At 45.8% G+C, this 15,433-nt stretch overlaps 1 protein-coding gene and 1 long non-coding RNA gene across 2 annotated transcripts in view; one reads left to right on the forward strand and one right to left on the reverse strand.

The window, feature by feature from the left end:
- EGFR (epidermal growth factor receptor) overlaps positions 1 to 15,433 on the reverse strand; it is a 222,289-nt gene that overhangs the window by 50,386 nt on the left and 156,470 nt on the right. The window contains exons 3-6 of the mRNA XM_019539300.1: positions 14,310 to 14,496; positions 13,474 to 13,608; positions 4,672 to 4,740; positions 995 to 1,113 (exon numbers count right to left, since the gene is read on the reverse strand). Of these exons, the coding sequence (XP_019394845.1) occupies positions 995 to 1,113; positions 4,672 to 4,740; positions 13,474 to 13,608; positions 14,310 to 14,496 (510 nt within the window). The remainder of the gene's footprint in view (positions 1 to 994; positions 1,114 to 4,671; positions 4,741 to 13,473; positions 13,609 to 14,309; positions 14,497 to 15,433) is intronic.
- The window catches only part of LOC109312935, a 54,788-nt gene continuing 51,690 nt past the window's right edge, over positions 12,336 to 15,433 (forward strand). The window contains exon 1 of the long non-coding RNA XR_002101935.1: positions 12,336 to 12,510. This is a non-coding gene — a long non-coding RNA (uncharacterized LOC109312935). The remainder of the gene's footprint in view (positions 12,511 to 15,433) is intronic.

The raw sequence follows: 15,433 nt of genomic DNA on the forward strand, positions 1-15,433 counted from the left end.
ACGGGACCTGAACCTGTTCAGCCTCCACAAGAGAAGGCTGAGGAGGGATCTAGTGGCCTGTTACAAACTAGTCAGGGGGGACCAGCAGGCACTGGGGGAGTCCCTGTTCCCCTGAGCACTACCAAGAGTGACTAGAGATAACGGTCACAAGCTGGCAGAGGGTAAATTCAGATTAGACATCAGGAGGCGCTACTTCTCTGTCAGGGCGGCTAGGATCTGGAACCAACTTCCAAGTGAAGTGCAGGCTCCTACCCTGGGGGGCTTTTAAGACAAGGTTAGACAAACACCTTGCTGGGGCTGTTTGACCCTAGTACTCTTTCCTGCCGTGGCAGGGGGTCGGACTTGATGATCTGCTCAGGTCCCTTCCGACCCTACTAACTATGAAACTATAAAGTCTCCGCCCCACACCCCAACCACTCTCAGAGCACATGTATAAAACACCCTTGGAACTGCTCCACCTCCACACCATGGCTGGGAGCACTGCCACGCGCTCCCTCCAAGCCAACTCCAAACACTAAGGCAAGATAGCAGCCTTAGTGCACCACTGTCCTGTGCCCAGCAACACTCTGTGGGTTGCCTGACTCAGGTTTTCTTCCTAAAACTAACTCATCACAGTACAAGGGTAGCTACAACATGGAATTTGGTGCATCTGGAGGACGAAAACGCGAGCCGAGCATGCTTCACAGAGGCTCTCCTCAGCATAGTACAGAGAGTGGACATGCCCGAGTGCCCTTGAAAGTGGAGAGCTACCTCACTCTTAGTGCGCATAAGGAGTTTTCACATGAGAAATTAATGTTGCATAGCTAGTGAGGTATGAAGTCATACTGTTGCTTACTACACACTAGCTTCTCTGTGCAGACAAGGCCTAAGCTGTGTATATTAATATGGCCAGTATTTCACTACATGCTACTCGGATGAAAGAATGTTACAGGGCATTCAGCTGAAAGACTACCCTGTTGTTGTCGATGTTTTAAACAAGCTGGAGAAGCCTTACCAGACAGTCACTCTCTCGAGGCCCTGTACACCCAGCAGCACACTGGTTATGACAACAGTCACTGGGGACCCTTCCCATACACCGGCCTGAGCATTGCTGGGCACAGATGACTTTTGTCACTAAAAGACAGAAAATACAAGGAATTAAGCATGTGTATTTGCTAAACTGAGAGGTACACATAACAGGGAAAAATGTTTAGAGAAAAAAAAAACAGACAGAGGTTATCAGAGGTCAGACAACTCCTAGTCACTGCAGGGAAAGGGCTCAGTTCTAAAAAATGCTGATCAGACCACATGAGTTCAAGCTTAAAGTGAAGCATGACCTTCATGAGAAAGGGGCCAGATTGCTCAGCAACCTGCAGAAGAGATGATTAAATCTAGTGTTTAGTATCAGTGGAGTTGCAACCAAATCAGTGACCTGGCAGCAGGATTTAGCCCTGCTTTATAGAGAAAAATCAACTACCAGGTAATGTTTCCTCTGCGATAGCAATATGATGGGAGGGTGGCCAGTCATTACGGGCTCCTACAGATATGCAGGGAACCTGCTCTGAAATCCAGCACATTGGAGTGGACTCAATTAACCGAGTCTGCTGGAGTACAGAAACTGAAGCCCTCCAGAAGCCTTCCATGTCACATGCATCAGTATCCCTGAACTGAAAAAATAGCGGTGGGGCGCTTTGAAATAAAACATGTTTGATGAGCTTTAGTTCAAAGTGCCCCACCACCATTTTTTCAGCACAGGGGCACATGGGGATGCTGATACACGTGACATGCGGGCGGGCACTTTTAATTAGTGTAGCTTGCTAATTAAAGAACCCAACACCATGTCCCAAACCACGTATAAAAATGCCCTGGAACACCAGTTAAGCCTTCTAAAAATATTCCCAAAATTTGCAAAGAAGAAAGTGCACTTCTCAGAGACTGACTGAATTTGACTACTACACTTATTTTTTAAACTTCAGTACCTTTGGTCAAATATCCATCTTTATTACTTAACTCCCAAAGGGATTGTACTAATATAACTGAGAGGCAAAACTGGCCTTGAACCCATTTCCATTTCCAGTACGAAAGAAAAACTGCCTGCATCAAAATTACCCTGACTAGAATAGGAGAGAGAGAAACAGCAACAAAACAAAGCAAAACCACATAATTCATTGGCTGGAGTATATTTGTGCCACTATCCTAAACTAGACAGAATCAAATGTGCTCAGCTGAGTATTCTGCAATGGCAAATCCGTCCCCCTCTGCTCAGATAAGTGCCCGTGCTTCCTGAGCTAAAGGATCTGATGTCTAAGCCATTGTCATTTTGAGCACATGACGTGCAGCTGGGTGACAATGATCAAGTCCCCAGATGGGAACAGATTAGCCATAACATTAGGGCACCTATACACGCACATTGAGGCTGCTCCAATGCAAAATTACAGCGCATTGGAGCAAACTTAATTACTCAAGTTTGTTGGGGAGTGGTAATTACCACTCTCCAGCAGACTCCAGGCATCACATGCATCAGTGTCCCCATGCTGAAAAATGACAGTGGGGGCACTTTAGCTAAAGCCCATTTGATAAGCTTTAGTTAAAAGTGCCACCATCACCATTTTTCAGTGTGGAGACACTGATACACATGATGCTCTGGGAGCTTTTATCAAAGCAGCTCTTGGAGCCACTCTAATTAAAGCAGCCCCCTCCCTCTGCCCCCCACCTCCTGGAACACGTGTATAAATGCCCTTAGTTTTAGCTCAGAAAAAGGCCACAGTCTGGGCATTTACACCATCAGAGAATAGCACTCTTCTACAGGGTAAATCAACCAGAGTATACTCGTTTCTTTCCTCCTCTTTTTAATTATTATTTACTGCCACTGTCTTTTAGGCTTTATTATTTTTCTGAACATGTATGTTATAACAAAATACTACTTTCCAAGGAAGAGATAATTTCCAAAATGCAAACAGCTAATCAGAAAGCAATTTCTTCATGCAACCAGGAACAGGAGAGTGGGAGTGAAAGATGCAATGTTTTACATTAACAGAGCTTTTATATAGACTTCATAAGCATCACCAGGGGAGTAAAACAGCTCATCATTCTGATAACAATTGACAAAATTTTCCTGCTGGAAATAAATCATAGTAAAAGCTGATATATCCCATGTAGTCTATTCCACGTTTGTTCAAAGAGAGCAATACACAGCGTATAAAACTTTCCCACATATGGGATGAATTTTAGATGGACCAAAATCATAAATGCCCTAAGAAAAGCCTCTGAGCCTGCAAACAACTTTATGCACTCTGACTAATCCCACTGAATTAAAGGCAATTGCTCACAGTACATAAGGTAACTGCAGGTTTAGTCCCAATACCCCCAGCACCAGTATATTTTGTGAGCAGTTATGAAAGATTGAGGACTGAAGCCATGGTTGAAAAATGTTGAAATTGGTGAAAAATCAAGGGGGAATATGAGGGTTTGCAGACATTTTGGGGGGATTTTTTCCAACCAGCTACGGAAGCTATAGTTCTGACCCCAATACTTTCCAGCAAGCAACTCAGATTCAAATAAAAATACAGGGCTGGATTTTTCTCATTCATGCGAGTTTAAGGCAAGAATCTTTTTCCTGAACACTTTGGAATTACATTAATGAAAAACTGGCATGAGAAAAAAGACAGACCCATCACATTTTCCTGAATGCAGGCTAAACAAACAACAAGGAAATAAGCAATCACAGATATGTTCCCCATTAGTCTTCCCATTCTGTGAAGTAACTTTCTCACAAAATCTTAAGCGTCTCTGAACACCTTGTGTCTGCTGTTCTCTCAATGCTGCAGGCAGGCAGGCACAGCATATGAAAAGTTACAGGGTAAAGCATGTTCAGTTACTAAACAATCCCAAAACACCCTCTAGTAACTAAACACCCCTCTCCTATGGAGTGCATCTCCAGGACCATATACTTATTTTCTTAAGGTAACCAGGATTTGATTTATAAGGACCTACAGGTCAACTGACTATGACTTCCTCTTGTCACAAAGAAATTCTACAGATGCAAACTCAGAAAATAAAGTCAGGATGAATTACTTTCATCAACATTATACTGGAAGCAAGAATAGTGCAGGGCAAGTGACAGAATCTTAGAAAAGTAGGGCTGGAAGGGACCTCAGGTGGTCACCTAGTCTCACCCACTGCTGCCCAAAGCAGGATCATCTCTTTTTAAACAATTCCGTTACAGCTACTGGAATTCTCTTTTTATAACAATTATATTCCTTTAAATTTGGGGGCGGGAGGGCACTAGATACAGGAAGTACAAGGGGGCTGCAATCTTCATCACATGCAAAGATTGAGTATTTTTGGAAGAACACATATAAATCTTAAATTGTTTTGAGGCTTCTGAGCTGTTCATGTGGCCTCCTCCCTCTCTTTGGAACCAGGGCTACTTAGGGAGGAGATGCAGCACCTAAGGAATCAAAATGGCAAGAGGGCAGATGAGAGTGCATGTCTGGAAGCACATCAGCATTCGTTATCACTTGACTATATTCCATGGTGCCCTAAAGGATTCTCAGGCATAGGAGGGAAGCACCTTTCAAAAGGTTTTTGTAAAACACTTATCACCACGTTATGACTTGACAAGGAAGTTATAAAAAAGGAACTCATAAGTTCATCCAGCCATGGATACTTTTAATTCATTTGTAGACTTACATGTTTGACAGTTCTTTTCTCCAGCACCCCAGCAGTGATCTTCTGTGCAGTTTGAATGGCATTTTGGACCTAAAATGCAACAGTTAAATTGTTATGAAAATCTGAGTAAGAAATTTATATTTGTATATATCTATACATGTACTCGAGTTGTATTATTGAGTCTGCTCTGACATGTGCTAATTAGCATGAGATGGAGCAGACATCCGGCACATGTATAGGAGCCTGTAATTTTCAGATAATGCTACATACACCACGACTGTCAGAAAGGGACTCTTGATCCTTCAGTCCCAGAAAAACAGAAAGAGCACACTTTAATTCTGGTATTTCCAAACTTTTGAGTGCTTCTCTTTACACCCTCAACTTTCATTTAGTGTAAACTTCTTGTAGGAAATTATTTTAATAAGCAAATGGAAAGACAGATGGAAAACCTGGCACAAAGAACTATACCAAGCACACCAGAAGCGGGGCTAGAACCCAACATTTACAGCAAAGACCTTTATTACTTGAGCTAATGGAATAAATCGTAATAGTAAGCGCTTCCCCACTACGAGCCAAACTAGCCTGCACCCAAACTAGCCTGTACATGCCTCTTGCGGTGTCTCAAAGCAGTTTGAGATGCTGCAATAGGCATGCTGGGAACAAAAAAAATAAAACATTCCCCGTGCTGCATATCTGCAGCACGGGCCAAAAGTGTTATACCTGGAAATCCAGGTTTAAAAAAAAAAAAAAAAAAAAAAAAAAAACCACCAAGGAAAAAAAGCAAGGCAACTGGAGGCTGGGCCTTCCAAAGAAACGCTACGATACCTGGCTAGAGAGTATCCGTGTCTGCCTCTTGCCCCATGGCTTCAGCACGCTGCCTCTGTGTGTGGGTCAGCCTGGAGTGAACCAGGCTCCATCTCAGGTAAGTAAGGGACTTAGGGGCTAGGGGGCTAGACTTGGGGGCTGTGTGGCTGCAGGGGACTGTGAGTAAAGGAGGCGGTCTGCTTGGGAAAGGAGGGCCCCCCCTCCGCCCCCCTGCATGGTCCACAATCTCCCTGCTCCCCCCGCCCTGCAGCAGCAGCGGCCATCTTGGGGCCCTCCTGGCACCACACCTCTCATGGCACTGCCTGAGCCACATCACATGGGCCCAGCCCAGCCCAGGGCTGTGCGCCTTCAGGCAGCTCCAGGCTGTGCAGGCCCTGCACACCACTGGGCTGGGCCAGTTTCATGGAAGCAGGCCCTGGCCCGGCGCATCAGGCGATCCCTGCAAGTGGTGCCAGCCCAAGCAGCCCAGAGCTGCCCAAAGGTACACGGCCAGTGCTGAGCTGGGCTGGGCCCATGTGATGGGGCACAGGCAGCGCCAAGCAGCTGGGGGCTCACCATGCTGCTCTGTGCTGCAGAGGGGCTGTGCCAGGAGGGCCCCAAGCACCCCAATGGCGGCTGCTGCTGCAGGGGGGCTGTGGGCCGTGTGTGGGGGGAGGGACATGTGTGCCCTGTAGGGGGGCATGTGTGGTGCAGGGGAGGCATGCGGGCCCTGTGGTGGAAAGCTGTAGCCTTGTAGGGGGCGTTGTGGGGTCTGCAGGGGGAGCAGTCCATATGCTATGCAGGGCAGCTGCACCCTATGGGGGAGCAAGGGACCCATCCCTCCTGAGCAGCCACCCCCACACAATCCACCCACAGCACCAAGCCACCCCCATAAACTCCTCACCCACATACACAGCCACAAACCCCAAACCCCTGCACAAGCCCCGTGCCCCTCAAACCCTACACCCACCCACAAACTCCCCCAACCCACCCTCCAAATTGATTTACACTTGTAAATATATCAATATAACATTGCCCAACTGATCTCGCTATATGCAGTGGCATTTCATTTTAATAGCAGACGATCACTATTTGGGCACTTCAATGAGAGAATTTGGGGTTCTTATCAGAGTATTTGCCGTTTTTAAACAGGGAACACCAGGATCTCTGCTTGTGAGATAAGTGGTGAGACCCAGGCAGAGGAGCCTGTCCAGGGCCAGCACTCGGGACCCAGCTGGAGGGCAGATGGGGTGGCTGACCTCTTGGTCATTTGAATGCTTTGACAGTTCAAAGCGGGGTACTGAAAGGAGCACATCTTCTGGACAACAGCTGCCCAGATGGCAGAGCGGGGGCACCCCATCCAGGTCTGGTAGGCATGTTGCCATGTGGGGCCACAGGTCCAAGGGGGCGGATACTGTCTGTCACAGGTGGCAGCAGCTCCCACTTCCAGACTGCTGCAGTGGGTAGAGGGTGCAGGGGCCGCTCCAGGTTAGGGCTGCTTCAGCAGTCCAGCTGGCACAAGGGGTAGTGCCCCCAGATACTAAGTGGCTGGGCCTCAGAAGCTCCTGAGGATAAGTAGCCCTGAGCTGCTTCCCAGGGCAGGATTTTATATTGTTGGGGCCAGCACCGAGCAGGTTTTTATATTCTAGCTCCCCCTGGCTGCAGATCCGGGAGGAGCCGGGTAGGGTCATTTTGCCTCACCCCAAAGTGCACATTCAGGCACATGTGCCGAGGTAAAAATCTCCGGCATTAATTTGTGCTGCTGCAAGTGCATGTGCCTGTATGTGTGGACGTGCCCCATGTGGATCAGCCACTAGAGGGGAATGAGATGCACATCTCTGTCAGTGGGTCTCAGATCTTTGCTGACTGCAGAGGAATACTGAAACTCAAAAGCTCCGAAAAGGAGTATGTCCACTGGTTATACAGTTCTTCCTTCCCTGCCTGTCATCCCCCTGCATTTAAGTCAGACATCTTCCTCTGGCACACAGTCAAGATCCCAGCAAGGGGATAAAAATGTGTGCCTGTGCATGCGCAAACAATTTTCCCCTCTGCCGCCTTCTCCTCCTCCCTCCAAAAAGTACTGTTTCCTTGCTTCCTGTTCACATAATTGGCATGAAAGTTGCCCCCAGTATTTAGGAAGAACAAATTTCAGGGGAAGTCCTGCTTGGCCTTTGCAACCTTGGGACAAAGAATGCTCCACTGCAGTTTGGGGTGGCGCACAGGAGTGGAGAGGAAATGAAAACGTCTGCACTGGGTATGCTCCAAAGAATTTGGCTGCCACATTCTAACAAACCCCTCTAAAGTAGCGACAACCTCTGATTTCTAGAGATCAGCAAAATGTCCACAGGGCTGGCAAAAGGCCAATTACAAGTTCTGGCATCAAAGCATAACAGCCACATGTGCATGTTACAGGAGTATTACCTTATATTGATTCGCACATAAAATACTGAATTAATAAAGCTGACTCTGAAAGAAAACAAGAATTCTATATTTTTAATATTTCTTAAAAAAAAAGAAAAGAAACCCTTCACTCCACACCAAGGGCAAACCAACAAGTAATAGTAGGCAGCAACCACTGATACTTCTGGATCATGGTGTATATGTGAGAGGTCACCAGGACCTACAACATGTACACCCAGGCAGAAGTAAGGAGGAGTAGAGGGTGCCCAGACTTTCCACCCCCTCTTTAGACTATTGAGACAGCCTCCAAGAGAATCTGGACATTCAGTGCCTTGATAGCTTGGGGGGTGATGGCACGCTATTGGGGACAACTATTTTTGCACCCCCTGGTGGCAGAGTCTCGCCCCCAGCTCCTTAGTTATGCTAATACCACCCAGTATGTGCAACGGAACCATAAATCTGCAGGCAGTGAAGTTGACATACAAAATTGCAGTAGAAACGAACATTTGTCTTATTCTAGCAGCTAGAAACTTGATAGAATTGAATACGAAACCACTTTACTGTGCCTAGGGAATAAAAATTGGGGGTGCCTTTATATGTGTACCAGGGTGTGGGGGTGGAGGGTCTGTTTCAATTAGAGTGGCTCTTGGGAACCGCCATAATTGAAACACCCTCAGCGCCTCATGTATTCAGCATCCTGTACTTCCAAATGGCAGCAGGATCGCTTTACCTAAAGCTTGTTTTAATGCCTCTGTCACCATTTTGAAACACAGAGACACCAAATACATACAAGACCAAGGCTGCTAGAGCGTTCTAATTAGAGTGCTCCAACAGATTTGATTCATCAAGTCTGCTCTTATGTGTCCTAATTACAATACATTGGAGCAAACATCAGGCACAGGCCCCAAATGACCAACTAGTTTTTTGCCATAATTTCTGTAAGATCAGAAGCCATAGTTGGATTGTAACTGGTCATGTGCCCATTACTTGGTACAGGCAACATTTAAATTGATGTTTTTGAACAATATGCTTCTAAAAACAAAAGGAAGAAAAGACTGTTAACACAGAGCCCCAGCATTTACTCTTTCCACAAGGTAATTTGTACCGTTAGTCATTTTTTTCCCTTAAAAGCTCTGACAAAAATAGTTTTCAGTTCAGAACTATGCAGCATCCACACACTCAAGACAAAGACGTGACAGCGAACAGCTTTTTGCCTCTCCATTTTTCCTTTTTTCTGTTTTCTAGGGGCAGGTCAAGTCCCAAGGACACACTTCTTAAAAAAAATCTGCTCATTATTAAAAATAAAGGCTGTTCCAATAAATTAATCTGAAACTTATAACACACAAGAAGTATTTCCTCCTATAAAGCTTCCTCCCACTAACATCTCATGGCTCTTTCCTCCCCCACTCTTCACTGCCTGTTAAATAGCTGAACAAATGCCAATATTTGTCTAATAGTTGACTAATTTACTGTGGGACCAAAGAACTTTGTCTAAGAGTTAAAGGTTAAAATGCCTATAGGACCCGGAGCCAAGTTATTTGCTGGTTTCCATGTCTTGTAACTGTATTCACCTTATGTGGGTTCCATTGGATGGATGTCAATGCACAATCTGGCTGTTAGAACTTAGCCAATTACTCAGCAAGGAGATACAAAAACCATGTATTCTTCCTTTATTTTACTAAAAGTGCTCAGCAGTAAAAGCAAACACTTCCATTTCCCTCCCCTCCCCACTCTTAACTGTCTAAGAAATAAATACGGACTTGACAGTACTTTACTGAGCCAGATCTAAGCTTGGGCACAGATTTATGTGCTTTCAAAAATACACTTACATCCAGATTGACTGAAAGCATCCCTATTTATGGTCTTTGTTTGCCTATGCTCTCAAACATACATGGTTTTCAAGATGAGCACAAATAGGAACATAATAGGAACAAGGAGAGGCTAAGGCACCTGAACCTGTTCAGCCTCCACAAGAGAAGGCTGAGGGGGGATCTAGTGGCCATTTACAAACTAGTCAGAGGGGACCAGCAGGCATTGGGGGAGTCCCTGTTTCCCCGAGCACTACCGGGAGTGACCAGGAATAACGGTCACAAGTTGGCGGAGGGTAGATTTAGGCTGGATATCAGGAGGCGCTACTTCATGGTCAGGGCGGCTAGGGTCTGGAGGCAACTTCCAAGACAAGTGGTGCTGGCTCCTACCCTGGGGGTGTTTAAGAGGAAGCTAGATATACACCTTGCTGGGGTCGTTTGACCCCAGTACTCTTTCCTGCCATGGCAGGGGGTCGGACTAGATGATCTGCTTAGGTCCCTTCCAACCCTACCAACCATGAAACTATAATATAAGAAAATATTTAAGCAACCTCGCATCTGTTGCATGGTTTAAGTCAGAGGTTTTCAACCTTTTTAAAGGAGTGTACCCCTTCTGGGTACACTTCTGGTAGAGCGAGGTGTGGGGGGGGATCATGGTGGTTGGACATGAAGTGGAGGGAGCATGAATACAGCAGTGGTGCAGGGTGGTGGATGGCAGTGGCAGCCTCTGCATGTGAGCTCCATCCCCCCCAACCCCACTCCCAGGTCAGCCGGCCAGGCTGTGCCTGTGCAGCCTGCAGAGGGGAGCTGCTGCCCCCGCCCCAGGAGGCGGTGGTGTGGGGAGGTGGGTGACGGCGCTCCATTCCTGCCTGCCCGCACATACCTCCTAGCTCCTTTCCAAGTACCCCTAGCTGACAACCCCTGGTTCAAGTCAAGCACAGACCTGTATGCCTTGCTTGACCAGAGTCTTACCTTGTACATTTAAAACTATTATATTTACTCTAATGTAAGATGACCTGGAATACAAGACGTACCACCAATAATTAGATATGGAAATAGTATAAATTTCTTTTAATTTTCCAGGTATAGAATCTAACTACTGGAGGTTTGCCTTCAATTTGTCCACCTCCCACTACTACAGCAGAGAAAATAAATTAGAAGGGTGATCAGGGGGGTTCCCCTGCCCTGCAACTTTTCCTCCCTGCAACCTCTTTCTCCCCACCCTCCCTCCTTACCATCAGACCCTGCTCCCCCCCCAGGTACATGGAAGTGAGGGGCAAATTTGAAAAAACTGACTTTGAAATAAACATACTTGTAGTACACTGAATATACATAAATTCCTATCCATACCCACAGACTAAGTTCATCCAGTATTGATGCATTTTACCTTTTCTGAAACTGTTGCAAGTTTTAGCACAGGTACTCCATAAACACAATTCTAAGCAGCACTTTTGTACCTATTTATATGTAGAAGAAACTATACATGATATTAATCCAAAGCCAAAAGGGTCATGATTTACCATATAGTTCACTGGGCTGGGACACAGCAGCGGCAACAACATTTAAAGCCATGGTGACTTCATCGCTCAGCCGCACTTATTATAGGCATTTGTACACGTTTGCCCCTCAGTGCTTTTAAAAGCATACATTTGTATAAATACCAAAATGCAAGTCAGCGCTGATAAAATGGCAGTGGCGTGCTTTTGAAGTAAAACGCATTGAAGGTGTTTTAGTTCAAAAGTGCACTGCTGCCACTTTCTGCACACCGACGTGCATTTTGCCGCATACAACCACAGCACACAATGCAGCTCAGCGCGTCAGCTCATGTGACAAGCAGAATCGATTACTCGAGTCTGCTCTGACATGTCAGAACTCTAGCATGTTGCAGTGTGAAAAGGTACGTGTATAAATGCCCTTTGTGTGTGTACTTCAGATACCTGCCCCACAAAGGATCCATGTGTTAATTAGCCCCCAACTCAGGACTAGAACCAGATGTTCTCATTCCAAGTCCTGAGATCCCCCAAAAATGTATATGCAGATGAAGTGTGGGGCAACTTGGTCCAGCTCTCTCTCATGGAGGGCAAGGCCACACTAATCATATGTTCCAGGCTGAGAGAGGGGGTGACAGAGGGATTCTGGGTGCTAGGTGCTCCATTTGGTGACGTTCACCAGATACTTATGGCTAGTGAAGGACCAGGAATCATTGGAAATGAGAAAGAAAGGCACAGCTCAGCTGTGGGAGTGAAAAGGAAGTAAAAATGTTTTCTTTACAGTGCCTCATCATGACTTGAAAGAGTTGGCATTGAGGGGGACTCAGTGCAATGGGCACTAGCATATATCTGATTCAGATGTGCTGTACTAACCTATCTTTGTGGTAGGTTCCCATCAGTATCTTTGCCCAATATGGGCCAGGTGTTTTATAGTCATGCTCAGTATTGGCTGTATTTAATCACCTCTGCATTTGGTTTTGATTATTGAACACGTATTACTTTTGGCAGCATTTTAATGAGACACCATGCTGTAACAGCAGCTCAGGAGGGAGCCCTGTTGCTAAGGCAGGATTGGGCATGACTGACCCAACGATGCATCCTGCCAGATAGAGGGAATTACACACCCGGGGCAGGACCAGGTGATTAACCCGCCACGGCTGATATCTGTCCTGCCACTGGATATATACTTTTTTACCTTTGGGCACAAGAAGACAGCGAGGGGCAGTTGAGGCCCCAAGGCCTCAACAGTGAGGAAGACAAGAAGCCCACCTGTTGACCTTGGAAAGATGCTGAGACCACGGGACCTGAGACAAGGAGACACCAGGCAAGCTGCGTACCTTATGACCCTGGCAGCTCTGGTGAGTGTGGGGAGAACTGGGGCTCGGCAGAGCAGCGTGGCGGGGGAACCCCAAGCAGCAATAGGAACCCCGAGATGACAGGTGGCCAGGAGGATCCCATGCTGGTGTAGATCCCAACCCTAGAACTGCAACGTCGCCGAGAGCGGCGGCGTGGGAAGCAGCGGAGCAGCCAAGACGGCTCCTGGTACGCGGCAGATGCGAGAGACACGGGGAACGCGCCTTGTTAACAAGATAATCAGCGCTTGGAATGCTCAACACTACATTGCAACTGGGAAGTATCCAGTGCCAAGTTATCTGACCGGCAGCTTGGATCTGCCTTGCTAATGAAGTAATCAGCAAGGCTATTGTTCTTGAGCTACTTTATTTTGGGAAAGTAAACCAACAATGAGCATGTACCATTGGGGTGGCATTTATTGATCCCTAGCCTTGAAAGACCACTGATCTCCCACATTTTCTTTCAATCCAAGTCACGGCAGATGAGTACAGCAGGGAGACGAAGCTAGGATCACTCACCTGCTCACACATGCATTTAATGAGGTTTTCTTGTATGCAAATGATATAACGTGAAGAATTCCACCACCCCCTGCTGGCTGGGGGAGAAATCCTCATCTTATGTTGGAGTAAATGCGGTATTAGAGAGGAAATGTGTAGGCATTATTTGATTTGTCTTCGTTTTTCTAAAGAAATGCACATTTAGGGCCTATTAAGACCCACTGAAGTCAACGGGCGTCTTTTAATTGACTTTGGAAGAAGCCTGGACTTCAAAATCTTGCTGTAAAAGATTGGTGTCAAAATCTAATAATGTCAAAGGCAAATACAAAATTGATGCAACTGGGGATAGGATGTAAAGCCACTACATAAACATACACATTTATAAAACTGAGACTCTATAATGCAAGTAACTGGCTGATAGAACTACTACTTATAATGGTGTGAGTGTTATTCTATTACGTGAACACTTACAATTAGCCAGATTACTTGATGGATCCAAAACCAGACGAGGTTTTTTGTTTATATCAATAATGTCATCCCACAGAACTGTGTCCATGTTACATAGTTTGGGATTGTTGCTGATTTTAACTCCTCCACTAAGAATTTCTGCAAAAGAAAAAAAATTAAATGAAGTAAACTGTTTTCCCTTATTGGAGGGTCAAATTGCCTGAAATCTGCAAGGGCAAGTACTGCTTTTCGTGCCTTGATTTTCAGATGCCCAACCTCAGGCATCTTTTAGAACTTGTGAAAATCATGCATCTTAAGTTGGACACCGAAAAAGTCTCTAGTCACTTTGAAAATGTTGGGCAACACTCATTGGGTGCATCTACATGTTCATTAACGTGACACTATTACTGTGCATCAAGTTTAGTATGTGTAATAACAGATACTAAATGAACGCTCACCAGCACTGCTACATAGGAAGCCAGAGCATAATCTTTTTGTGACACTAATGCTCAGTAGACTAATTCTACTGTGCATCAGCACAGCTTTTGCCATGATGAGTTAATGTGCAGTAGAATTAGTCTACTGTGCATTTAGTGTCTTGTGTAGATGCACCCATTGCGTTGCAGTTTTATAAGACCATGGTGGTTGAATTCTTGCATGTAAATGCTGGGTATTTAAGGCAAGGACCTTCCATTACTGCCAGGGATACTTAGTGCCTGTAAATTAAGAAGGAAGCCAGGTAAGCTACTTATAACCTTATACACAGCATCATCTCTGGAACAGCTGAAGGGAAATACTTCTTGATCAGGAAGTTTGCTTCCAACAAGATAAACATTATATATACCACCACTTCATCTCACCTGACAGGCGTTTCATTGGCAGCTCCCTGAGTCCCTTGGTTTTATTCATTTGATAATTGGATAAAACTGCCAGTGCATAAAAGTCATCATATAGCACATTTCCACGGATGATCTGGAGATTCTCTAATGGAATGCTATCCACAGTGTTGAGCGCTATGAGCACATAACCTGCAACCTCCTGTATCGTCTGAGGAAAATGAGAAAGAACAGAACAGTTATTCTGTCATGCTGTTTCAGGAAGTAGCATTTAATCTTGATGAGTTAGCTCTTTTTCCCTTGTTTTGTCTTTCAGCTCCCAAGTGGGCATGGTGGGGCATCAAGATTTAACCTAACCTGGAAAAAAAAATTCATTGGACACCTGGAGCTTATGTGCTTGGTCAGGAGGCTGAGTGACTACATATGGGCATAAACGGGAAAATATGAGCTGCTTCACAAGAAATGATAATCTAAGGTGGGTACATGGTGTAGTCTTGGCTTGTGCTCCTACATAAGCTGTTGCTCAATCCTAACCTTCTAGACATACACAAAATCCTCAAGCACATGCTTATCACACTCTGAACCTGCACTAACTTGCATGGCTAGCTCAGACTAGAAACCCCCCTGCCTTGAAATGAGGACATAGGTCGGAGCAATTGAATGCTGATAGCTCCTTCACACGATTCCTCCTCCTCAGTGGGACTGGATAAATCCACCCACAAATAACTAGGAAAGTATCCCAGAGCATTTTAGCATAGAGAATCCCAGTCACAGACTAATGACTGCAGAAATGGTGAGGACATACTAACACAGATAAGTATTACAGCTGGTATGGAAATGTTTAGCTCAGACCTAGTTAAGGATTACCTGGAGGACTTAGATGTGTCCAAGTCAGCAGGCCCGGATGACCTTCATCTGCGGGTGCTAAGGGAATTGGCTGGTATCATTGCGGAGCCATTGGCACAGCTGTTTGTGGACTCCTGGTGCTCGGGCCAAGTCCCTGAGAACTGGAAAAGGGCCAATGTGGTCCCTATTTTCAGGAAGGGGAGGAAGGAAGAGCCTGGCAACTACAGGCCAGTCAGCCTCACTTCTATCCTGGGGAAGGTCTTTGAAAAAATTATCAAGGGCCACATTTGTGAGAGCCCTGC

The sequence above is a fragment of the Crocodylus porosus genome, unplaced genomic scaffold (genome assembly GCF_001723895.1).
Source record: "Crocodylus porosus isolate Cpor-Errol unplaced genomic scaffold, CroPor_comp1, whole genome shotgun sequence".
NCBI lineage: Eukaryota > Metazoa > Chordata > Crocodylia > Crocodylidae > Crocodylus > Crocodylus porosus.